The sequence below is a fragment of the Macrobrachium nipponense genome, chromosome 34, assembly GCF_015104395.2.
Source record: "Macrobrachium nipponense isolate FS-2020 chromosome 34, ASM1510439v2, whole genome shotgun sequence".
Lineage (NCBI taxonomy): Eukaryota > Metazoa > Arthropoda > Malacostraca > Decapoda > Palaemonidae > Macrobrachium > Macrobrachium nipponense.
In genome coordinates this window covers 49,383,087-49,410,404 of record NC_061095.1, presented here as the reverse complement: position 1 = coordinate 49,410,404, position 27,318 = coordinate 49,383,087, and the positions used below count along the sequence as shown (strand labels likewise).

The window sequence follows — 27,318 nt, the reverse complement described above, 5'->3', positions numbered from 1 at the left end:
CCATAGAAGTATAGCAATTTATCAGTAAGTCATGAAAAATATTATATACCAACAAATTCAGACAAGGACATTAGATCAATTACACTGTTTGTCTTCTTTCCCTTTCTCATTATCCTAATATATTATATATATATATATATCTATATATATATATATATATATATATATATATATATATATATATATATATATATATATATATATATATATAATCAGGATTAAAGTCAGGCCCAAGTCAATATAACTTAATCAATAAGGGATTTAAATACAGGCAGTCCCAGTAGGAACATCATCGAAAATTGTCAAAAATCTTAAGAGAACCTTACTTTTAATGCTTTGGGTGTATTAAAAACTATGCAAGCTGCATTTTACATCATAAAACCTTCAAATATTGATTATTTTGCGTTTTTGGAGACATATTTCTTCCATCATATGGGTGTCGTAAGCGTCGTAACCCTGGAACATGTGTAGTAAACCTGGAAATATTTCTTGATGAATATAATTGAAAAGCGTTGTAAGCTTGGAACGTTGTAAGCCAAAACCATTGTAAACCTAGGAATGCCTGTAAAGTACAGTCATTATAAGTTGCCCCTTCACCTCAGCTTCCACTGTTTTCTTTGAATGATCTGAAAATCACAGCTGTCTGATCCGACTTCCTGCCTTGAGCTATTTTCACAGGTGACTGAATCATGGGCTTACCCGACTGAGGGAGATGATCTGCCTTGCTGCCACCTGTGGGAACCACCCCACGTGTCACTTTATTCACCATTGTGTGCTCCTCTGCCACTGAAGGAAGTCCAGTCCAGCTCTGCTGAAAGGTAAAGTGAAATAATAGTTTCGAATGCGGTCAGTTTCCATTTTTACTCTTCATCTGTATTTCATTTCTGTTTTCTGGGTGCAACTTATAGCCTTGCTGGTCCAGCAGGAAGTAATGCAACATTCCCTTCTCTGTAAGTGCCCAGTAATTCTGTAACCCTGTGAGTAAGCTGTAACATAAAAAAAAATAAGAGAGGGAATTGTGTTTAGCACTTTGGAAAGATTCCCTGATCCCTTACCACGTGTCTGTCGCACTTGTATTGATCTTGTGATGCAATCCAATACAGACGTGACTTTGCATGCTCGCTCTGTGGAAATTTGGGACCTTGGACCCTCTAGCTCTGGGATCATTAATTCTTTCTCCATTCCCGTGTCTGGCCAACCTTGGCCATGTGTCAGTTGATCTCCAATGAACCAAGTTAATCACGCACTAATTATTGGACCATGCGAGGCCCTGTCAACCTTCAGGTGTCATTGAAGTTATCATGTAATTTTACTTCATTTTAAACTAACAAACTAACCGCTTAGAGTTTACATCAATTTTCCCTTTACTCTGAAGCCGGCCTTCAACCGTACAGCTTTCTTTAAAGATCTAATTCTCGTCCAAGGCCATCTTATGAGTTCATTTACGTGTGGGGTTCGTTTTGGATGAGGGCATATTAGTAAAATATTAAGCCTTGCTGTAAAAGTCCGCCACAACCCAAACACGTAAGGATACAGGGTATTAATGAAGTGCTTTTGACTTACCTTGAGTTAGAAACTGTTTAATTGGTTAAGGTCGCCATTAAACCAGCCGTTAGATTTAAATAAAGTTTATTTACACAAAATTGAAAAACCTGAGACAAATGGAACGGCAGATAGGCCACATGGAGAGGGAACAGAATACTGTGTTAAATTACTTTATTATTCACAATAACATGAGAGAATGGCCGAATTCACAAGCTATGCAAGGCTGGTTTCCAAATTTTTTATGATATCTTCTAAGGTAATGGGGACAGATGCACGAGTCAGAATCGGCAGGAATCTGGAATGGGATTCCAGGTTACACACAACATAAAACAAAGACTTCTCGCACAACATTGATGACTAATACACTATGGAGGGAATTTATTCTTAAATCACACACAATGCTGATAATATGGGGAGAAATCTAATGCTTACGTGGAATAGCTTAATGAAGATCTCCGTTGATCTTGGACAAGTCACAAGGGAAACACGTGACTGATAAGTTGGACAAAAGGATGTTCGTTAGAGAGGAAAAGGAAATTTGAATAATGAGAATAGTAAGATTTTTTGTCTGGGAGAGATAGGGGCTGGTTGAATTTGCAACTTCTAGACGTACAATTAGTTTGCTTGCACATGTAACTTGATGTCTGATGAGGTCTCCAACCAGCGATGAGGGACAAAGGGCTGAACGAGCCAGCTACGGACACGACTGACCGCAATAGATCTAGGAGAGGACTGAGGCCGAATCAGGGCATTCGCCGGTCAACTCAATTCTAACACGGTGCGCAGTGCCGTCTGGAAAGGTGCAAAAACAGCCAGCAAAATTTGTGAGAGACTAGATCGTAAAGCTAATACTACCTAAGGCCCACCAGCAGCACATATAACCCCTGTGACCTGCCCTTCTTATCCTACGCTAGGTCTCTGTATTTAACGGCTTTATAACCCCCACCTTTGGGGAAGAACGGAAATGCCGATCCCCCAAGTCGTAAAAGTGGGGGTAAAATGGCTGCTGCTCCTAGCTAAAATAAAATTTAACTACTGGCGAGGTGAGGCGGGATAAAACCATAATATATATAATATATATATATATATATATATATATATATATATATATATACACACACACACACAATTATATATATATATATATATATATATATATATATATATATATATATATAAATAAAGGTTTTTTGCCGCGAAGGAAAAAATGAAAAAGCGAGATAGCCAAGTCCATTCGGTCCTGTTCGGACCCTTTACTGAGGCAAACTGATTTTACAGTGAACAACATAGTCAAAAGAAAGCTTAAATACAAACTGACACTACAAGATTAGCAAGCAATTGCTTGCTAATCTTGTAGTGTCAGTTTGTATATTAAGCTTTCTTTTGACTATGTTGTTCTCTGTAAAATCAGTTTGCCTCAGTAAAGGGTCCGAACAGGACCAAAAGTACTTGGCTATCTCGCTTTTTCATTTTTTCCTTCGCGGCAAAAAACTTTTTATACATAGCATCATGTTTTATATACTTCGTGATCAAGTTATTCATATATATATACACACACACACACACACACACACACACACACACACATATATATATATATACATATATATATATAGTATATATATATATATATATAATATATGTATATATATATATATATATATATATAGTTATATATAGATATATATATATATATATATTATATTATATATATATATAGATATATATATATATATATATATATATATATATATATATATAAATATTATATTATATATATATATATATATTATTTATTATTAAAAAATCACAGTAGATGCACGTGACTTAATTATATAAGTGAATACCACAGAATATGACAGGCACAAAATCAGTACCAAGCACTTTCTCCTGTTTATTCCGGCATTGTTGGGGCACAAATGAGGTACAGTTGGAAAGATGGTGACAAAGTAAACAAAAAGATCAAGAATACCAGATGGTTAATTGTCAAAAGGGTAAAATGAAAGAGATAATCCAGGATAATCCAGGATCACACGGTCGCAAACTAAAACCGTAGATTTAGCCATAAGAGACATGGAAGCTTGGCCATACAAGATCCGAAGACATGTATAAAACTGAACACATATTAATTTTGTTGCTTCTATTTATCAACAACTTTTTTTTAAATTATGATGGCATCGAATTTAAACAAATCAAGACTTGAATTTAGAACACATCTATTATTTGACTTGATGAAGCAATGAAATATATCTCTTTTAACTGTGTCCCTACACAAGACTAAGGATCTTGTTTCCCTCCAGTTAATAAGATGATCTAAATCTCTCATGTATACGAATAAGACATTCGATATTTATCCAGTTCTCACAGAATATTGGTGCTGTTTGATTCGTTGCGAAAGTGATTTCCTTGTTTGTCCGTAAAAAGTGTGATAAAGTATATTACGGACAAACAGGAAAATCACTTTCACAGTGAATCAAACAACACCAATATTCTGTGAGAACTGGACAGATATCGAATGCATTATTCATACACCCTATTAACGGGTGTGAAACAAGATCTTTAGTCCTGTGTAGCGACAGTTAAAAGGAATATCATTGAATCTTGTTTCATCAAGTCAAATAAAGGAAGTGTTTAAACTTGATGCCTTTATAATTAAAAAAAAGTTGTAGATAAATATAAGCAACAAAATTAACATATTCAGTTTTATAAATGTTTTTGGATTTTGTTTAGTTCTTCGTTGGACGAGTTGGTTACGTGTTCAACTACCGATGTCAGGGTCAAAGTTCGATTCCCCACTCTGCTAACGAGGAATTTAATTCTGGTGATAGAAATTCATTTCTCGATGTGGTTCGGATCCCACAATAAGCTGTAGGTCCCGTTGATAAGTTACCAATTGGGTATTAACCAAGTAAAAATATCTAATCCTTTGGGCCAGCCCTAGGAGATTTTGTATGGCTAAGTTTCCTTATCTCTTAAGGTTAATTATCAATATATATACTATCTATATATATATATATATATATATATATATATATATATATATATATATATATATTTTTTTTTTATTTTAAATATATGATATATATATATATATATATATATATATATATATATATATATATATATATATATATATTTATTAATATAATACAATAATAAATATATATATAATATATAAATATAATATATATATATATATTTGTGCCTGTTTATTCAGGCACAAATGAAATGCATTTGGAAAGAATGTTAAAGGTATACAGAAAGATCAAGAATACCAGATGGTTAATTGTGGCAAAAATCACAAGGATAATCCAGAATAATCCAGGATCACGCAGTCACAAACCTCAGATTTAACCTTAAGAGATAAGGAAACTTAGCCATACAAAATCTCCTGGGGCTGGCCAGAAGGATTAGATAGTTTTACTTGGTTAAGACCCAATTGGTTACTTAGCAGTGGGACCTACAGCTTATTGTGGGATCCGAACCACATCAGGAAATGAAATCACACACTGATTATGGTTGCAACTTATTCGTAACCAGGCGTACGTGATGTGAAGGAAAGCCATTGTTATAGACCAAACGCTAAAAACATGTAATCAAAAATTCTTATTGGATGAGCAGGTGCCCCAGGCCCAGAAGTAATGTTCTTAAATATGTTTTATAGAACACACACACACACACATTATATATATATATATATATATATATATATATATATATATATATATATATATATATATATATATATATATATATACATTTGTGTGTGTTCTATAAAACATATTTAAGGAGGTTACCTCGGGGCTTGGGGCACATGCTCATCCAATAAAAAGTTTTTATAACATTGTTTCTAGCGTTTAGTCGCTATAACAATGGCTTTCCTTCACAACACGTACGCCTGGTTACGAAAAAGTCACAACCATAATCGGTGTGTGATTGTTTTATTTCATCATTTCTATCAGTCTGTGCTCAGGGTCGGTCGTGGTAAGGTAAGATTAGGTAAGATCTTGAAAATTTTTACGACGAGTTTCCTAACTGCTGATACACGAGAATGTTATTTGAAGAGTGGGACGGGATTTCGAATCTTTCCTGGATAGTGACCTCGAGCAAAATTCGGTGATTGCTATCTAGGACCAATATTTCTTGGGGGTCATTATCTTGATGATATCTACAGTCTTTTGTTTATGTTTTTATGGTCATAGCCTACGGGTTTGGACTTAACACGCCGCAAAGGTGAATACATACCGGGTTAAAACGGGGGGCACTCACTAGGAAAGATGCGGAATTTCTTCTTCCAAGGCTGGCCTATTAGTGACTGGTAACATATCATCACAACTTGGGAGAGATGACAAGTTTTGGCATCTAGAGGTAATCACTTTAACAATATTTAATCAGTTCTGTGGAGAAAATGTAAGCATATGCTATGTTACTTTTTAAAACCCAGAATAATCTTACAGAGAGTTTTTTCTATTCTCATTTTTGGTATTTTTACAGATGGGGTCACTTCACCTGGTTACACTCGTGGTGGTGCTGGCGACTGGTTATAGTATGGCAACAGTGTTTCCACGTCCAAGTAAAGACGAAAATGGTACGTATAAAATGTTGTTCGTTTTTGTGATACTATTACTAATTACCCACTTTTTCCATTGTTCCATTGACTAATCAAGTCCTTAGGTTTGTAGATGAATAAAAAATATTAAAGTACACACATTTATCTCATCAATAATATATAAACAGACAGTCCCTGGGATACGAGATTCGGGTTAAGTCGTTCCAGACTTGAGGCGCTTGCCTCATGATGCTGTTAACAGGCTTTATGGTGCTGTAACCCGGATTTACAGTGCTGTTGCTATTTATTCCCGTTATGAGTATGATTATTATTCGGGTTAAGACGATATCTGTCTTACAGCCCCCTGCCGGGAACGGAACCCCCACCGTAACCTGGGGGCTACCTGTGTGTGTGTGTGTATGTGTATATATATATATATATATATATATATATATATATATATATATATATATATATATATATATGTATATAACAGTAGCATCCCCAGGGGCTACTTGGACATTGGGTCCCCCTCTCTAAGTCGAAGAGAGAGAGAGAGTCTTTGTAGGAGACTCCTGAAGTTACTGTACTGTGTCTCTCCAAAATGAACAAATGTTTTAGAAGAGTTTATGTACACAGCTGCTATTAGTGAACAAACTAGGCAAATGAGACTCGACCAGTTCAGTGATACAAGATGGGTAGAAAGACACGATGCCATTGTTAAAACGCTTGAGGAAACACCCACTCATGAAATTAGATTTTGAATTTGTTGTATCTCTTTGCATATTACAAGGAATCCTTACTGAAACTAAACCCCCTTTTCAACAACTGTAATCAGCGCAAACTGATATGTATGAGTGCTCGACCCAAATCAAAGGTACAGAACAGAATGTTACTGAAATGCTAATGACAGAGGCTTCCAAAAATGTTCTGAATCTGCCTCAGAAATTTCAAGTACTTTAAAAACACTAAAGTTAAAATGGCCAGAGTACTTATCAGTCAGCGATATATCTAACCCCCCCATGTAGTAGTGCATAGGAATTTTAAAAGAGAGCCATCTTTTTGCCAATTTTGGATTTCGCCATTGCTCAGTTTCATGATAGATTTGATCATTCTCACGGTGTTGCTAGGATGTGGTTGTGCTTATTGATGCTAGGTTATTTCACTTGCACCATATTCCAGGATTGGTTGCTGCACTGAATATATGTATAGAAATGATATACAGGCAGTCCCCGGGCGTTCTGTTCCCGGGGATGTGTTGATAAGCGAAAACCGCCATTAACCAAAACTCGGCATTTTATGGTGCCATAATGGCACTTATGGTGCTGATAACCAGTTATTGGCGCCATATGCAACCTTATGGAGTGCCATAAGAACCCGTATGGCACCATAAGGTGCTTATGGTGCTGATAACCAGAACTCGGCCCGTTATGTCGCCATAAATCGCCAATTTTTTTAGTGCCATAATACCGTAGCGCCGATAACCAAGTTTGCTGATAACGGTGGACTGCCTGTACTTGACCATATGAACGATGTTGAGGAATATGAAGTTGAACACAAATTTGGATAGGAAGGTATGATACACATAAAAAGACCTCCCTCTTCCACTGTCAGATTCTAGAAAGGTGTTCTGAAAACTATCCAGTAACTAGCTGTCACAAATAGAAGCACCTTTGTCTGTTTCTTCTGCATCTGCCAAAAGGAGCTTTTCTACCCTCAGTCTCGTAAAGACTCACAGAAGAGCAACAATAGGACAAGATTGATGGAATGGTCTTGCCATATTATTCACCATGTCTTTCAGAAAATCACCAGGAAATTATTTCCTCTGTTACCAATATATTTTCTAAGAAGGTCAAGAGGCGACTTGAATTTATATTGTAGTTAAATAGATTATCTTTCACGATAATCCAAGATTAATCAAAGGCACTAAAGGATTGATAAAATTTCTAAAGAAATATCTAATTCATATACCATCTTGATTCTTGAATTACTCACTAATCACTTAGGTATTTTTTTATTGCAAAATTAATGTTGCTTCACTTGCAATAAAATATGAAAATAAAGCGTATTTAAATCTGTAGTCTGGTGGAAAAACCTTCATAGGTGGGACTGGGTCTTCATCAATTTGGGGGGGAAACTGGGTGATATGGAAAAGTGGCCCCCCCATTACAATCAAATTTCTTGGGCACTACTATTTGGGTGCGAGGTGACAACTTCTTTTTCTGTTGGTGCGTGTGTGGTTGGCTTCTGTGTGTGTGGTATTTATATAATATATTATATATATATATATATATATCTATATATATATATATGTATATATATATATATAATTTATATATATATATATATATATATATATATATATATACAGTGAGTTCTCGGATTACATCGTACTCAACCTACATCGTTTTGTGGGTATGTCCTCACCACTCCCATAAATTTATTAATAAATTCTTGTCCCATTATTCTCTCTCTCAGGTTACATATCATTTAATGAAAAAAATAACATACAACAAAATGTCAATAAATGTTATTTCACTTACAGAATCCATTTATAATGTAATATTTCACTGATCTAATCACTAGAAATATCTAATATCCGAATTTCATACGTAGGCAACACAAAACCACCAGTAGCAAGTTTACCGACGACAGAATCTGTTCCCTTCCTCTCTCTCTCTCTGCCATACATCAGTACTGTATTGTACTACATATCCTTTAACGAAATATAAATTACTGTACATAAACTCAAAAACACGAGACAAAACAAACTCACGATGTTCACTATGAGATCAAATGAGTGAGTGCTTATGAAGGTATGTTGATTTACTCTACCATATTTCATCAAAAGTTTAGTTGACTAAGATTATCACACATATTGTAACAGTACACGAGAGAATATTTTATAACTGCTGATGTTTCATCTCTAATCACCATAAAAACATTTAAAATCTGAATTTCATACACAGGCAACACAAAACCAAGTCTTTCATTCCTCCCCAGCTACAGTTTAAGCATGACTGTCAAGTCTTGTCCACAGCTAGTTACTGTAGTACTTAGACTTCGATGTAAATACTGTACAGTAAAAGGAATGGAAGGGGTTGCAATTGAAGACTTGAAGGGACCATGCAAAGAACCTCAAGTAATGTCTACAAAGCACTGTGAGAGATGCACTGGTGGTTATGTTAGACAATACAAGAAAGGTCTGTGAAGGCAAATCTAGATCCGAGAGACATTATGTAATACTATTCAGGTTGGACAATGATACCTCCACTCTGCATACTTAAACAGTCAGTGGACATACAGAGTCTGATCCCCGACATTTCTGATGTCCAGTACACTAGCTAATCATACATAAAGTAACCAACACAGTGTCTTATTTTTTCTTTACAGATTCTGAATACTGGCTCAAGTTGGGAAGAGAAGAAATTGAGGAGGCACTGCTGAAACCTGAGCTTACTAATGTCGCTAAAAATGTCATACTCTTTCTGGGAGATGGTAAGTAACCCCTCCTTACACAACACAGTTTCCTGATATTGTGCGTTCTACATTCTTTTCTGTATCTCGCAGAATGCAAAATTCTTCAATTTACATTGGGGAATGTGAATACATAGTCTCATATTTCATTCTAGCAGGCTTACAACTTTTCTTTCTTCACCTGTTCTCTACTCTTGTACATCTGTTATTCTTTTTGTTACTTTCCTATGGTTCACAGCATTGCAATTGGCCCTAACCTACACCCCATAAGCTCGGTAATGTTTTAATAGAATATAAAAAGGACTATTTGATTGGGTAATGAGAGACATATTCAAGTAAGAGGAGAGTTTAAAAGGAATGCATTGGAAGAAATTGATCTAGAAATTGAAAATATTCTGGAATGGTTGACACATAATGCTGCAGTAACTAGGAAGCATGGAAAAGAAGTGCATACTAGGATGGTACAGGAGGAAGAGGAGTACCGGTAGTGGGATGAAGACATACAGAATATGGTGAAATTAACTGTATCTTAATTTCTATCACCAGAAATAAATTTTCTGATTCTGCGTTGGCAGAGCAGGGAATCGAACCCAGACCCTGAGATCGGTAGTTGATTCTTCCAACATGAAACTAGAGAGGAGAAGAAGAAGAAGGTAGAGAAGAGATGAGAAGGATCAGGTTTGGGGAGGACAAGAACAGGCTTAGGGAGAGCAACAGAGAGATAAAGAAGTTGGCAGCACAAGCTAAGCCAAGAGCATATGATGATGTATATACAGAATTGGGAATGAGGGAGGGAAGGGCTAAAGAAGATTCTGAAACGATCAAAGGCCAGAATCACAAGCACCCATTACACATACAAAGCCCCTACCCGTTATGCTGGCAAAAAGAGTACAGTGAAAATAATTCATAAATCATTTGACATCAGTTTAATTAGCTATTTATGATGTTAACAACAACCATTAAAAGAACACATTTTGTTAGTTTTTCTTAAATAAACTAACACCAACTCTTCTCATGTGAACTTACTTGGTTGGTACAGGCATGGGCATCACTGTTAATACGGCTGGTCGCATCTACAAGGGCCAAAAACAAGGGTACTCGGGAGAAGAAGGACATCTCGTCTGGGAGAAGTTCCCCAACCTTGGCCTTATAAAGGTAATTAAAGGAACCCTTTTGTTTCTAATAGCCACAATGACCTCTTTTAACTTCTCGACTAACTCACACCTTTTTGGATACACTTAGCACTACAAGCCTAATCCAAATGGGAAACAAGAGAAATTTTCATACATTACCCTCCTTGTGGGAAGTTCAGTAATATGAAACAACACATTTTACAAGACCTCGAATGAAACCCATCACAATGGCAAATTGTTACCAAGTCCAAAACTTTCGCATGCAAGACTGAGAGGTTCAAAATCCCTTTGACCAACTTTATACTTGACATAGCCAGTACTGAGCACCTATTAGCATTTGATTATTTAATTAACCAATGCTTCTAATAATTTCAAGCCCTTTTTTGGCTAAAGGTTGTATTCTCTTAATAATTGTGAACCAGACGATTTTCATAATTCTATATCTGCAAGGAAGAGGAGCTCCTGTTAATGCTGCAATCTCTCCAGCAAAAGAGTTCTGTATTTCGTGTCCTCCCTGGTCAGGGATTGAGGAACTATTTTCTTTGCTCATTACAGATCCTCTTCCATCCTCTTCTCCAATAACCTTATATTCTTACACATAAGAGCTATCTGGTCATTTCATAACATTATACATGATTCTGTACTCCAATTGCTGATAGCTTCCTAATATTATTATAAACAGCTTTGTATTCTCCTTACAGCTCATTTTATAACAATTATAAATAGTAATTTTATGAGTTGACCTAATGTTTCATTCCCACTGGCAAACACAAACTGCAGACTTACGACTTGAGCCAGCAAGTGCCTGACAGCGGATCCACAGCCACAGCATTTCTTTGTGGAGTCAAGGCTAACTTTAAAACAATTGGAGTTAATGGTCACGTTAAGTTCTGTGACTGTCAGGCGTCTCTCCAAGAAGAAAACAGACTTACCAGCATTGTACAATGGGCTCAAGAGGCCAGAAAAGATACAGGTAAGTGTCAAGTTGGTCAATTGGTTATGTCAAGGTAGTAAACCATAAACACATGATTATGATATGTAATAAATAGCACTTGTATTTCAGTGAATCTTTTCACACTGGAAACTTGTGACTTCTCAAGAGCTGAAAACTCACTCATCCAGGAAATATTTTAATTATGGAACAATGGAAATTCTTCAGGAAAATTAAATTTCATCTAAAGATTATTGACTATCAAACTTGATCCATTAGATATGAAATATTCCAGAATATTATGAATTTATCTGACTTCTTTCACTGGCTAATATTTTTCCTCATCGGAGAAAATGAAATTCGTTTCACACAAATCAGTGAAATTTTAAATTTTTATTTGTTTCAATTGCTCCTCTTCCTTATCTCCCCTAGAAATGTTACTACTGTCAGAACCAAAAGTGCAGGAAAGTTGTGCTCAATATTCCATAGCCCCAGGCCTGCTTAACAGCAGATCAAAGACATACTGCAAAAGGGGTGTATCCTCATCTAACCTTCCTTTAACCTAACCTATCCTAGAGTCCCATGCCCTGACCTGGCATTGGTTGTGGGCAATGCCCCTTCTGAGTCCCCCAATTTGACAACCTGCATAGCAGAATGACCAGTATACAATTATTCTGCATTATTCTCTCAGACTGTTTCATCATATTCGATCAGCAATTCCATTTCTTTTATCTTCATTATTATGTAACTAACTTTTCCCTGACCATACAGAGTTGCTGGCCATTGTTTCCAAAACTCTTATACTTTGTTTTTCTTACAGACATTAATAATTCCCTATGAACAGGTTTTGTAACAACAACACAAGTCACCCATGCAACTTTGGCAGCTGCGTATGCGAAGTCAGCCAGCAGGAGATGGCAATGCGACCAAAAAATGAAGAAATTTGGCCAGGGTGCTTCTGCGTGCAAGGACATCGCTCGACAACTGGTTGAAGATGTACCAGGCAAGCATATCAAGGTAATTCATTCAGTTTTCAAGATATATAAACTTATCTATGTTTTCAAGACACTGAATTTAGCAGCCCTTTGTAAACTGTCTGCTTTCAGAGGTTATCTATCAGTGTCCTCTCACTTCCCTTCTTTACAAAAGCAATGTGTAGATTCTGTGTGTGGAAGTATACAGAATAATTGCACCTTGGTGCAAGGTTTAAGATGGTGTGTAACCTCCCTAGGACGTCCTTTTAGATATCATTGTTAGATTGGTTAAAATATAGGTATGATTTATAATTATGGTCCACTTAAGGCATACCCTAATGAAAATGGGAAATGATCAATGAAATTAATCCAGTCTGATGGACAATAATTTAGCTATAAGACCTTTAGAATTGACCTCAGAGATTAAAGATATTTGCTTTTACACTGAGGATGTTTCTGCTTCAGCTTATAGGTCACAAGCTTTTGTTACCTCATTTAAGCAAAGTGTTTCTTACTTTCACAACTACAATGATAGAATCCAAAAGGATGAAAACCATCCCTAGAATTTCATTTATTCCTGAGCTTACCCTCTTCAACATTCTCTTATCTTTATTCTCTCTCTTTCTCCCATATTTTAGCTTAAGAGCTATTACACCTTCATTTCTATTTACCTCTTGTTTCTAAATAGCCTTGTGGTATGTATTCCATATTATTGCCTATGCTATTGCATCCTCAGAAGGTTTACAAACTCAAGACGTCATCTTCTTTGGCATCTACTTCACTCTGCCGTGTGTTTTGCTTCTAAAGAATTGATGACAGTATTCTGATAGAACATTAATCCAGTTATCTGAACCAAAGCCCTGTTCAGTTCAAGGTTTCATTTTTATGAAGAGAAAGCTAATGAACTTATATCGTTGTGGCCTAAAGGGAACAATGAGGAGAAGGATACAGGGGAGCAATCCACTTCTCCAAGGTTGATCAGCTCCCACTTCTCCAAGGTTGATCATTCATTTCTTGTCACTCCAGCACACAACCCATGTTCGGGCAGCTTCATTAGCACTGTAGAGCTCTTCTCCAGTGCATGTTGGACCCAACCCACAGTTGGTCTGGACTTGTTGGCCACAGGGACAATTGGGTGAGAGAATGTAGCTCCACTTGTGGAGGTTATATCTCATCCTCCCAATGCCACTGCGAACCCTGTTCAGTGTTCTCCAGTCCTTCCTTGGTAAATTAGTACCCAAATGCAATGACTAGCAGGGTACTTGGGCTGCGATAGCTTCCGGAAGTTGGTCGTATGACTTCCATTGATCCAAGGTTGATGGAAATAAACGTCAGTGACCGAATTGATTAATCCATAAGTTTATTTGTCATCAAACTTGTCAATTCTTGCAAGTTCATTTACTGAGCTGATCAATCCAAAGATGCATAATATCTAAAGAATCAATCAATGAACTGGTCATTTCAGAGATGACTGATCTCTATGTATTGCTGTGTTTGATCCCTCTCATGGGGAGGGGGGTTCATAACAGCCCGGCTTAGGATCGTAAGTTTCGAAATTCCTCAGATATTAATCTTGGATAAGAAAATGTCCTCAACAGATTTCTTATCAGTGTATGGGCAATGGCAGGGGAAGACCACTTACACAGCTGACAAAAATGAATACATAAAATTATGCCATGCATGTAATCTTATTCTTTTATCAACACCTCACATAACCTACAGATATTACACAGATTACTTGCCAACCATATTTCTTTCTGCAAATCTGAAAGAGCAATGCAAATAAAATTCAGAAAATGCAGCAACTCCTTCCAGTGATGGTGGGTTGGTTGATTAAAGTTGAGTCAGCTTTCCATCAACACGGGGCCCTTGCCCTATGGCAGCAACTGTGGTAGGTTGCCAAAGGGAAGAAGCCGGAAGTGCACCACTGGACTCTGTCCAGAGAACAGAAACAATCCAGTAATAAAATGAACTTACACTACTGAGGTTTCTTGTACAGTTTTATACTCAACTCCAACTCTAATACAGATGAACTCTATTCATATGGAACAATCTACAGGGCCTCTGACTTGCAATTCAAGTCTCCAAAAATATGGTGTTCATTTGAAAGAAGTAATAGAATGTACTTAATGGAAAACGCCGAAAAAGGAAATAAATTTTTTGAATAACTGATAAACTAACAAAACAATTAAATTAAAATGTAAGTAAAATATTAAAATACGAGTTAAATTGTAATAGGGTAATAATACATTGCATCTTTGCTTTAACTTCTGAAGTTCCAGTTGCACAACATCCTCTGGGAGGCTGTTCCACAGTCCAACAATGTGAGGAATAAAGGACCTCTGGAAATAAGAAGTAAATTCGGCAGTCCAACACATTTACTCTACATTGGTAGTGCTGTTCAGTGAACCTGGTTGCTCTCGGCAGGAAAATGGGACCAGGGGTCAATTGTGAATGTGAAAGATCTTTGTTAAAATACAACTTACGAAAAAGTGACAAACAAGAGACCATCTTTCAATGGACCAAGTTATAACTGCTAATATTAAGAAACAGAAACCTGCCACCACGAACCACTCTAACGCTGTAAGAAATAAATCTGTGGCAGAAGCAGACGTCCACACCAAAAAAACAGTATTCTAGTAAATGGCCTAAAATAGGTTGCATTGATTTTATCACTTTTATAAATATACGAGGCCTTACAAACAATCTTTAACTTTCTTGCAGAATTCGCTGGAACTTTCATTAGAAGTTTCTAAAAGGTAAGATGTGAGTCAAAAGTTACACCTAGAAAGTTAAAGCTTCAGACTCATCCAGTAAAGTTCCATCCACCTGAAGGGCAGAATGAGGTGGGAAATCTGAGATCTGCTAATAATAGTGTTTTCATTTTACTAGAGTTCAGCCTCAATTCCCTGAGCAGGTTCATGTCCCGATGGAGGCTGAGAGCAGCTTCATTTCTCATAAGTGGAGACTTACAACACAAACAAGTGTTGCATCATTGGCATACTGAACAATCTTGTTTTCTAGGCCAATATCCATATCACTTGTATATAGTAAAAATAATAGTGGACCACAACACTACCCTGTGGAACTCCAGGACACAATAGGTCTTCATTCACTAAAGATCCATTAAAACATCCACTCACTCCTAGATTCTGAAACTTAAATACGTGCCTTGCGATTTAATAAATCAAAAGCAGCATAAAACATATTTGAATTCTTCTCCATTGAAGACTTTACCAGGGTGCTCTTGCAAAATGGCATGTCAAGTCTAAAAGAGCAAGCCAAGTACCCAACTGCTTTCTAAATGCATATTGACTATAAGCTAACAATCCTTTAGAGTCCACATTTTTTCAGAAACTTTGGAGAGGACAGGGAGAAGAGAAATTGGCCTCTAGTCACTGCAGTCAGCAGATATGCCAGTCTTTGGAACAGGCACTGTATTACTATGCTTGCGCTCATTTGCAATAATACTATGTCAGCATAAAAATCTATAGAATTTACTAATCTTGGGAGATAAACACACTAGAAAATTTTGAAAAAACACAGGGCAGGAACCATCAGGATCTTCTCCACGCCAGTTATCAGTTATCAAGATTATCCAGTATTTTCTTAACATCCCTGAAACAAAAGGCAAATTTTGTAAGTATAGGTTCAGGATGAAAATTATCAGGAAAACGAACACCCTGGGCTGATTGCTGACTGCTTAGCTTCAAGAGCTCGATGAAGCAGTTCAGCCTTTTCATTAGGGCCAGTAACCAATCCACCATCATCTGCTAGAAATGGTGGAAAGGAAGACAAGCGTGACCCACAAACAGATGATGCCAATTTAGTCCACCACAGAAGATGCTGAGGAATTTCTGTAATTTTTCTCTGCTGTATGGACAATTCTACGTGCAGCATAGAGAGGATTACAAAAAATTATATAATTTTCATATGAACGATTTTCTAGCCATGCGTTGAATTTGGTTTGTGTGTCATGGTGAACTCATCTACATGTATCATCAAACTATGGTTGGTCATCTGTCCTGAATTTGATGACCTTACTAGGGACATACTTTATTAAAATAGCCATCAGCATTTCATTTAATTTCCTCTTGGGATCAGGTTGTAATATAGCATCTGATATATTAAGTGTCTGACAAGATTCAATAATGCAGTCCCAACTATTCACACACCTTGGACTTGACAATAGCTGAAACATCTGTGAATATGAGGTCTAATCTATCTTCAGAAATATGTGTGAGTTCCTCAATTACCTGGACAATATTTGTAGATACACAGAACTCAAGAGCAGACTGGCCATATTGATCTGTGGAATTTGACTTTAGCCACACACTGCTTTGCATTACAGTCTCCACAAATAACAAATGAAACTTTTGAATCTTGTGACTGACTAATCCTTTCCAAGAGACAATCATATACAGAATCGTTGATATTTGGATTGCAATCAACAGGAAATATGTAAACATTATGGAACTTTCTAAAAATTTTAGAATTAAAAACTTCATGGCAACAACATTCCAAATTTTTCCGACAATAAATAGATCATCAGTATTTAGTGTAAACAGACATACATAAGAAAGGTTGCTTATCAAGGCCAAAGGTTCTCTTTGGCCTGCTGGTTTGATTTTGGACATCACACCCTGAAGTGAAAAGCCACTTTAAGAGAGTTTTAACAAAGCAATTGATTTAGTAGTAGTCAAATGAAGTTGATGTTAAGAACCAGTGCTAGGGACTATCCACATTACGTGAATCATTCGTTTGTAATAATGACCTATGCAATCTGTAGGTTGTGATGGGAGGAGGACGCCAGGAAATGGGAGCGCCTAAGAGAGACAACATCGAGGATAACTGCAAGAGGACTGATGGCAGGAATTTAGTCAGAGATTGGATTAGTCATAAGGAAGAAAATGGCAAGAGCTATGCCTATGTTACAACTACCAGGGAATTACGTTCTGTTGATACCAGCAGAACTGAATATATCCTGGGTAAGGCCTATGTATAGTTGGTATTGTTTGTGATAAAATTATTGGTATATAACCCCACATCTTTTGTCAAACAGTATTAGATGGGATATCATCAGCTGGTCCCCTCTGGACAACAAAAGAGTTGAAAGACCCAACCCTACTTGGATGAGAATCTTGAAACGGGAAGCTGGAGATGAATTGAGTTTTTTGTGGAAGAAAAAGCACAAAAAATGACATGAGTGGTGTTAATTCACAGAGGAACTTTGCATCACACGTTTTTGGAAGCGATGATAATGAAGAAATTGAAAATTTGATTCAGGGAGCGTTTTTATGTGATGTGCAGTGGAAGTTATGAAAACGAGATATTCCATGGTTGTTCTGCTAAAAGCAATGCAAAAATCTGCCAGATTTATGGGGTTCCTGCCCCTTATACACTTAGGCATCTACGCCATAACTGCAAATGCTTCCAAAACAAGCAGAGAAATAGAGTAAAAATCTGAATCAACAACATCAATAACATGAAGCACAGGAAGTTACGCCATCATTATTCACCTCATACACATGAACATCTCAAAACATCACATTCAAGTTTCTTGATTATGACAAGTGTACTACACAGTTTAAATTGAATTCTCGGAAACTACGAAAAATTTAACAACACCACAACATTGGTGTTTTTGATGCCAGACTGAAAGCAATGGGGCACCTCATAGTCAAAATCTCCCAAGGTTAATTTCTGCTGCACAGCTGCACACCCAGAGGCACCTTTACATTTCTGTCAACTGAATTCATGATTGGTTTTTAAATAAAATGAGAACAGACTGAAGGTCATGTGATGTACTTTATCTGTTTGAAGTAGGCATGCTGCCGCAACAATGCAACATGGAATAATGTTTCTGGAAGTAAGGAGAACATGTATGTAGGATGACCAATGTCTTTTGATTATGTATCTGGTTATGCAGAAGTTAAAACCTTAATGTCATCAAATCAACTTGACCTCTGAAATGCCATGGTGGGTGGTTCAAGTTAGGACTGCCTTTCAAATGACTCATTCTAACTGTTTTTCATATCAAATCTGAAATATCTCTGATTTTAGAATTCCCAGATAAACTTATAATTTGGAACAGCATTTTTCTTCCATACATTGCACATTGCAATACATACAGTCCCCAGTTATCACCGGACTCTGTTAATGTTAATCTGGTTTTATGGGGCTTGTCTAGTGCAATATAATTGGCGATTTATGGCGCCATAACGCGCCATGTTCTGGTTATCGGCACCTTATTATGATGCCGATAATAGTTAGGGCACCATAACACACCTAACAGAGGTGCCATTAACCGGTTATTGGCACCATAAGCGCCATACATCAGTGAGTTTTGGTTAATAACGGTTTTCGCTCATCAGCACCCCGCCGACTATGGAACTCCTGCTGATAACCAAGGGCTGCCTGTATGTACTCATATGTTAACGAATTCTTTTAAAACAAATTTTTCTACATGTAGGAATAATGTAAAGGGAATGAATTTTTACTGGTACTTTCTCCAGACGGTGAATAGGTAATCCAGTGGCGCTGTATTAAAACAAATGGTATTCTTCATTTTTTCTCACTTTCAGGCTTGTTCGATGAAATTCATTTGCCATACGAGACTGACAGAGACACCAGTTTGGACGGCTGTCCTCACATCAAAGAAATGGTTAAGGTTGCTATTAACCGACTCAAAAAGAGTGATGATGGATTCTTCCTTTTTGTAAGTTATCCTTAGTTCTGAAACCATATCGGTTGTCTAACCTGTACATCAATTTCTTGTCATGTTTATTAAAAATTGAAACTTTATGCTGTTTGGAAGTAGAATCAAACAGGGCTTTAACATAAAGAAGATTCTTTAGCTGAATTCAACACACCAAACAGTACCTATATATAGAATTCCATCTAAATTTTACACCAGCTGTAATGATACATGTATGTGCCACCAGCTAAGGTTAATTTACTGCTCATTTTATGTAAGGTTGAAGGAGGCAGGATTGACAGTGCTCTACATATCACTTCACCGAAGAGAGCTCTTGAAGAGTTACTTGCATTTGAGGAAGCGGTGGAACTGGCACTGACAATGGTGAACACGGAAGAAACTCTGGTCATTGTCACGGCAGATCACTCACATGTCATGACCATGAATGGGTACCCGCCAAGAGGAAATGACATTCTAGGTAAATTTCCTTGCACTTTTGCGTGTTATATATATACCACATATATAGATATAATCATATATCTATATCTATAATATCTATAATTATATATATAATATTATATGTTACTACTTTCATGACACGTATATCCCCTCTTTGACTGTATAAAATGTTATATATAGAATTTTGCAATATTTTTCAGACTCCTTAGCTAGCCTTAGAGTTGTAGGATGTTTAAAATGTGTGTTCAGATTTCGCATAACATAATTTAAAAAGAATATATAACGTAGAATGAGAAAGAGAGAGATTAGCTTTGTCCGTTCTGAGATAGAACTGTTTTCGTAACTTTTCATCGCCTCTAGATTAAGGGAGCTGGGAGTCTCCGTGTTGTTTTTAAAAACATGTCAATCTTAATTATCGCTCGATTTCTGTCTCGATCGGGTACGTGTCTTTGTTGAGCTAGTACGTACATGACTGTAACTGGTTTCATACGCGTACCTCTTTGCTGAAACCACATGTAGATTTCAGTTTTTCTGTAAGGTTATGTCACTATTTAGAAGCTTCTAGAAGCATTGTAACATCTTTCGCATGCTCAGAACGTTTTGAACCTGTCAGACTCTTGAAGTACCCATACCAGGAAGAGGATTTCATTCAGGCTTAAATCCTCAAAGCGTTTACATCTTACTCTCTCTCTCTCTTTCTCTCTCTCTTTCCATCGCACAGCACTTTTGATTTCAAAGTAACGTAACAAATTCATACTTACTGAATGGTCACTCGTAACATGTAGATTTCGGATTTGATATTTCTTAGGGTTATTTAATATTATTCATTGCTTTTTGTGGAATCTGAACAAACATTGTGCATGTAACGGCGCCTGTTTTTGTGAATTTTTGAACAAGCTGCAGCAGAAAGAAAGAAATTGGTATACCAAGAAGGTAAAGTGTGTTATATTTTTATTAGTTGCAACTAATAACTAATGGTTACGATGGTTTAGAGAACTAATAACTAATAGTTACAATGGTTTAAGTGAAAAGATTTACATTTTTACACATTGCAAATTTTTGTGTTTTGTTTCATTTGAAGTGATTTTTGTTTGTGCATTTATCCATTTTCTTATTGAAGTGTGTGATTTTATTTTATGTTCTGTGTGATTTGTGCTTTTTGCAATTTTGGTATTTTCCACATTTTTCTGTTTTCATTTGTATTCACAATTTAATTAACTTAGTTATTTTCATTACTTAATCGTTGCACATTTAATTGAATTTAACACTTGTGAATTAATTTGCATTTACTTAGAATTCTTTTCAAATTTTATTGTTGTTTAGCACTTGTGAATTAATTTCCAAATTTTAAGTATTGCCTAACACTTTCGAATTTTGATTGAATTAATTTTCTTGAATTTTGTGATAAATTAATTTCGATTTAATTTTACTTAATTGATTCAAGAATTAATTAAACTTTTCTTTGTTTTCAAGTAACAGTAATTTTCCCTGATATTGTGAATTTCACTTATAAATTTTGAGTTTAATAATAAATTTTTGTATTTAAATTTTTTATAAGTGTTTTCATTTAAACCAGTAAGTTGATTATATTTATTATGTTAGTAGAAACATAGAGTGGTAATTGATCTGTTTTCCTTCAATTTACTTGAAGTGACTTAGAACCAGGGAAGTACTTAAGCTTCCGAAATCAGGGAAATACTTAGACTTTTAAAGTTGTTGATGGAGTGATTCCCTTTAATTAATTTAATTACTTACAAGATTACCTCACACCTGTTTTGATGAACTTAGTCTGATTTTCTGCAATACTGGTAAGTTGTTAAGGGATCACTGTTGCCTTTAGAGTATTCAGTTGTTTAGTACCTGTGATGAGGGTTCAGGTGTCTGGCTGTTGTGAGGTAACAATTAATGAATGGTAAGTGTAGTAACCAGATACTTGGCACTTTGTTACATATATATATATCTATATATATTATACATGCACGTCACCCATTAACGATGGGGGTTCCATTCCCACGCCACATCACAAACTGAAAATATCATAAAGTGCAACATAAAAAATCGTCAAAAATCCTAAGAAAACCTTACTTTTAATGCTTTGGGAGTATTGAAAACGATGTGAATTGCACTTTTACTGAGATTTTCATACAAAAGCCTCCAAATTTTGATTATTCTGCTGTATTGGAGCCAAATTTCTTTTGTCCGATCAGCGTCACAACTCCGGAGCATGCGTAATAAATGGGAAGTCATTTCTGATGAATATATCTGAAAACACTGTAACCTCAGTGTCATAAGCCAGTGCCATCATAAACCCGGGGACAGACTGTGTGTGTATATATATATATATATATCATATATATATATGCATATATATATTATATGTATAAAATGTACTGGGTAACAAATCATTTTAAACTATTACTTTGTCCAAAGTCCAAGTACACATTCGATCATTAACCCTAGAACCCTGGGTTTTTTGCCATTTCGCTAGGTTAGGTTAAGTTGGATTAGGTTAGATAAGATTAAGTTAGATTAGTAACTTTTTAGAAATTTGGGTGCAGGAAACACAATGGGATTATTTTCAAGAAAATTCTATGGTATCTTTTTAAGATACTGCATCCTGCTTTTTCTGAGAAAGGTCCCGGTACTCGGTTACACGTCGGGAAAATGCGTCTGGGCTAAAATAAATAGTAAGGATACCCCTAGACTGGGCTAAATTTAAGGATGCCAAATAAAAAACATCAGTATAAGGAGGACGATATGCATATGCACATGATGTAAAAAAATTCTAAAAAAAATTCCTGTACCTTCCAGAGGAAACTGAAAGTAAATATTTCCAACCCCCTGTGGTGCCTCTTTATGATGAAAATTGTAAAAATATGGAAATTTTACCAAGTTATAAAGGTTTTTCTGATAATTTTTCAATTTCATTCTGTACAATTATAATTACAAGGCACACAGTATCATAACAGATAAGAAATAAAATTAGTAACAAATTCTGAGTACATTTATTGTAAAATATTTACGAGACATGCTTTGATGCGAAAGGGGGGATAAGATCCACATTCGACATCTCAAGGCAAACTGATTTCTCTCTCCTGTATGACTAGGTACAGTATTATATTAGTTGCTGTAAAAGTTGCTCTTTGAGTCATTTATGGCCCTTGGAAGTGATCTGAGCATTTTTCCACATTTGGTTTAAACTGTACGGCACAAAATGTTGATCATCAGAGGAAGATACCCGGAACTTACTCTAAAGCTATAAATAGTCTCACTTGATGACGCCGGCTGACAAAGGGTTAACGTCTTGTATGTTCTTGTTAGTTCAATACTTATATTAGTGTTCTTAATGCACTTTTATTGACATTAGTTACCTTACCTCTTGCATATTTCAACTGATCTACTCGTATGTATTATCATACCTTAGTGTATATATATATATATATATATATATATATATATATATATATAAAAAATATATATATATATATCTATATATATATATATATATATAAACATCAAGCCATCTCCCCTGACAAAGTTTGCCTTCTAAGAAATGACTAGACAATGTCTACTGCACAGCAGAACACTAAACAGTCCTTCTAGTAAGGATGGCTAAAGATGGCAAACTGTAGAGATACAACAAAAAACTGTACACAGATTGGTATTGATGAATACACAGTAACTGTATTGAGTTTGTTCAGTTAGACTGACAGAATGGAGGACAGGCCCGACTAAAGATTTGGAGCAGAAAGACTATACTGTTTTTTCCATCTGTCCATCCACCTGTGGTGTTTGCGCATGGTAACACTGCTTCCCGGGCTTTAAATAATATCCTATTTCGAATGTAAACGGTGTAATTTGCATACAGTAAATTATTAAAACACTTTTCAGTTGCAAATGTACACCCAGATATCCTTTTATTTACCTAAAACTTACACATAGCGTAACTATTTAAAGCCCGGGACGCAGTGTTACCATGCGAAAACACCAAAGGCGGATGGACAGATGGAAAAAAAAAAAAACAGAGTATAGGAGACAGACAGTGCTGCAGAAATATTAAGGTGAAATCGTTCTAAAATCCAGGAATCACGAATGTAGAACGCCATGTAGAAAGACAAATGGGGTACTGAAACAGCCTCTGGAATTTGCTTGAAAAGAATCATCATTGATTTAGCAATTAAAGCAAATATACAGTACTGCCTATTCTGGGATTTCCATGCACTTACTGTCTCTCACCAGAAACAGCTTTGTAACAATATTTTCTTGTATCAAATTTGGAAAAATGTTGAAAGTGAGAAATCACTGACAGAGTGCAACTCTTAACTCTTCTTTGATTTTCAGGTGTTGTTACAGAAAGCGAACAAATATCAGACGGTCTACCATTCACAACACTGACCTTTGCAAACGGTCATGGATTCAATTACTCCTTTAATGGGAATGAGGTAATGATGGGAATATTCCTATCTGGTGAAAAGGCTGTTTTAATGGTCTGTATCGTGTTTTCTCTAATTACCAAACACCTGAATTATCAAATACCTCAATTTTCTGGCTTATGAAGTGTTAAAATGTATAATTCACTTATATGGCATTCCATTTGTGTGATTATGAATGTTCACACCTCCATTTTTCTTGAATAATTCACCTTTGATTTTTCCTTTACAGGTTGTCAGACCAAACCTTACAGGTGTGGACACAACAGATAAGGACTTCGTCTCCCTGGCTGCTATGCCAACGTATTATGACTCAGAGACACACGGTGGTGAGGATGTGGCCGCTTTTGCAGTAGGTATGGAAATTGTTGCAGTTTCTTACACCTGGTTATTTTGTGAGGACTAAAGTACTAGCAGCAGAAAATATTAGTAGAAGTAGCCAAACAATATAACAGACTTTCCGTTGTGAAAAACGAAAACATTAAAGGTATCCTCATAAGATGCCAACTGGACTATGAAGAATTTACAAACACTTTAAGTTGAACAGAAAGTGTTATGAGAAATCTTTAGTGATGGAAGATGAGTCAAGATTAGACCTCGCTGAATTTGAATTTATAAAACATATCCAATTCCTCCACTATTTGACAAAATGTAAAGTGTACCCTCATATCAAAATATTCTGTGGGTAACGACGGTAGTTTATGGGTCAATAAACTCAACGTGTAAACAAGCCATTGTCCACCCACTTTTGGCAGAACAGAGGTACCTTGGTGCAATCTTTGTGGATCATGTAACATCTGTAGTGACAGGACTTGATGTCTTGACACCCTCTGATATTGCCATTGTTTTTCCTAAACTGTACCATAAAGAGATCACTGTTACTGAAGTTGGACAGACGACTGGGAAGAAACCATAGGGAATGGATTGAAAGGTATGTAAGATTAGGAGATCTGGTACACAGCTAATTACCCTAATTTTTTGTAAATTAGAACAAAATATGATGGGAGACATTCACTGTGTGGGGAGATAACAAGCTTAAAAGCAAGCGGCAAATCCCCCCCCACATAAACTTAATCTTTCTGGCTACCAAACCCACCCTCAGTCACAATTTCCTCTTTACACTACAGAATACAAGCAGGACAATTGACCTATATCTACACATAGAACAAAAAAAAAAAAAAAAAAAAAAAGACAAACACAGCACTCACCCAACTCCAGATACTCCAGGCTATGCTGTGCTGTCTGCTGGTCGAGGTCTTGGAGATACCAACAGCAACAAAGACCACAGCCAAGAACTACAACACAACAACAACACAACACCCAAGGATCACAAACCACAACTCAACAACACAACAACAAAAAAGGAACACAACAACATAAAAAGAAACGCAACCACAACCCAAGACCACTGCACAAACAACCACCAACACAAAAACAACAACAACAAAAAAGGCAACACACACACCCACCAACAACAACCCTCAACAACTCACATATAACTCTGAATCAATTAACATCAAACTTAATAACAACCAACAACAAATCACCAAAACACAAAACTGACTTCCAATACCTTCAACAGACTGCTGCTGACACCACTGACTACCACAGCTTCTGGCTAAAGACTGACTGAAAACAGAACTCTAAACTCCAACAGCACCAGCAGGCAACCCAGAACTCACCAACAGCCAACTCAGTCGTTAACCATCCAACCACCAATTACCCTCTCTCTCTCTCTCTCTCTCTCAGACATTGTCAAATGGAACTCCATAACTCCTCCATAACTGAACAACTGAAAATAAACTACTATTGGGTTAACAAAGGTGTATCTGGAATAATATTGGAACAAAGCTGGAGAAGACAATTCTGGAATCCTTTGATGCTTGACACAATGTAGATGATCACTATGACATTATTCTATTTCCACATTTAATTTTCAATTCCAGGCCCCTGGGCTCACCTCTTCCACCGCGTTCACGAGCAGACCCACGTAGCCCATGTTATGGCATACGCCAGCTGCACTGGGCCTTACAAGGACTGCCGTCGTCATGCAGAAAGGCCCTTCAATGAATACAAGATTCTCGAAGACCAAGTGAAGAAACTTCCAAAAAGGGGTTCTTCTAGTGGTACAGGCCTCTTGAATGGCAACACTTTCATTTTCATGGTTGTTGTGCAAATCCTTTTTGTCTGGAAAATGGCTTCCATTCACTAAGGATTCAACAGTACCAATGTTCAGTGTTAAAACTTATCATTAATACTATTTGAGTCAAAAATCTTCATTCTCGTGGGACTTGGCTAAAGGGTCCATCCTTAATGATCTCACCCCATGTACAAACAAAATTTCATCTTGCTTTTTGAGCTTGCTTGTACTGCAACAGATGCATCACAATAATGTACTTCAAAATACTTCTAGATGATATGAAAGAAAGTCTCTACAAAGAATATTCTAGAACCACCCTGGTGTAGGCCTATGTTCTGATTTGGATAAAGCTAGATTCAAGTTTGGCCTTTTCAAACAAAGGCATTTAGAAATGAGGGTACCATATTTTATGCTGTTAATAAAACTAGCTATTTTAGTATCACTGAATGTTCATTGTAATGCTTTTTAAGATTCAAATATAAATGCATCCATATCTACCCCAATGATGCAAATATACCTAAGCGGCATGATATTCTTATTATTTATGTACCTACTAAATGTATAAGAGAGAGCAAATATTGTCTTCAGGTCTTATATGCGTGAAATATCAAGACTATTACTGTTTTAAACCAGTTCCCAGAACTGGCTACAATACTCTTGGTAGTGCTATTAGGCAGCTGTGTCGATGTTAATAATGTGTCACACGAAATTATGTCTAGGAATATGAGAAAGAATGCTTTTGGTATTGCAATAAACACTAGTGAACCACCAGACCACAGTCAAATTAAAAGGATGCGTTAAGTCCAACCCATGTTACATATTAGTTCCTCGTTGGAAGAGTGGTTTACGAGCTCGCCTACCTATTTGGCAGTCGCGAGTTTGACTCCCCACTCTGCCAATGTGGAATCAGAGGAATTTATTTCTATTGATTAAAAATTCATTTCTCGATATAATGCGGTTTGGATCCCACAATAAGCTCTAGG

The 27,318-nt window shown here is 36.3% G+C and overlaps 1 protein-coding gene and 1 long non-coding RNA gene across 7 annotated transcripts in view; one reads left to right on the top strand and one right to left on the bottom strand.

Annotated features, from left to right (window-relative positions):
- Nucleotides 1–2,431, bottom strand: part of LOC135208049 (uncharacterized) — a 33,277-nt gene extending 30,846 nt beyond the window's left edge. Inside the window, exons 1-2 of one of the 2 annotated variants that reach the window (XR_010313108.1) lie at nt 2,159–2,431; nt 700–808 (exon numbers count right to left, since the gene is read on the bottom strand). This is a non-coding gene — a long non-coding RNA (uncharacterized LOC135208049). The other variant, XR_010313110.1, reaches the window with a different exon arrangement.
- LOC135208046 (alkaline phosphatase-like) lies at nt 790–26,865 on the top strand. Of its 5 annotated transcripts, none has more exons than XM_064240178.1 (12): nt 790–818; nt 6,040–6,133; nt 9,488–9,592; nt 10,611–10,726; nt 11,485–11,677; nt 12,480–12,652; nt 17,399–17,597; nt 19,194–19,327; nt 19,586–19,784; nt 24,107–24,207; nt 24,428–24,551; nt 26,142–26,865. In XM_064240178.1, the coding sequence occupies exons 2-12, from the start codon at nt 6,040–6,042 to the stop codon at nt 26,405–26,407; spliced, it is 1,704 nt and encodes a 567-aa protein (XP_064096248.1). In that variant the 5' UTR covers nt 790–818; the 3' UTR covers nt 26,408–26,865. The 5 variants fall into 5 exon arrangements, with proteins under 5 accessions (XP_064096248.1, XP_064096245.1, XP_064096249.1 ...); XM_064240175.1 differs by lacking the exon at nt 790–818 and adding an exon at nt 5,403–5,534; XM_064240176.1 differs by lacking the exon at nt 790–818 and adding an exon at nt 5,421–5,544.
- The last annotated feature ends 453 nt before the right edge of the window (nt 26,866–27,318 follow it).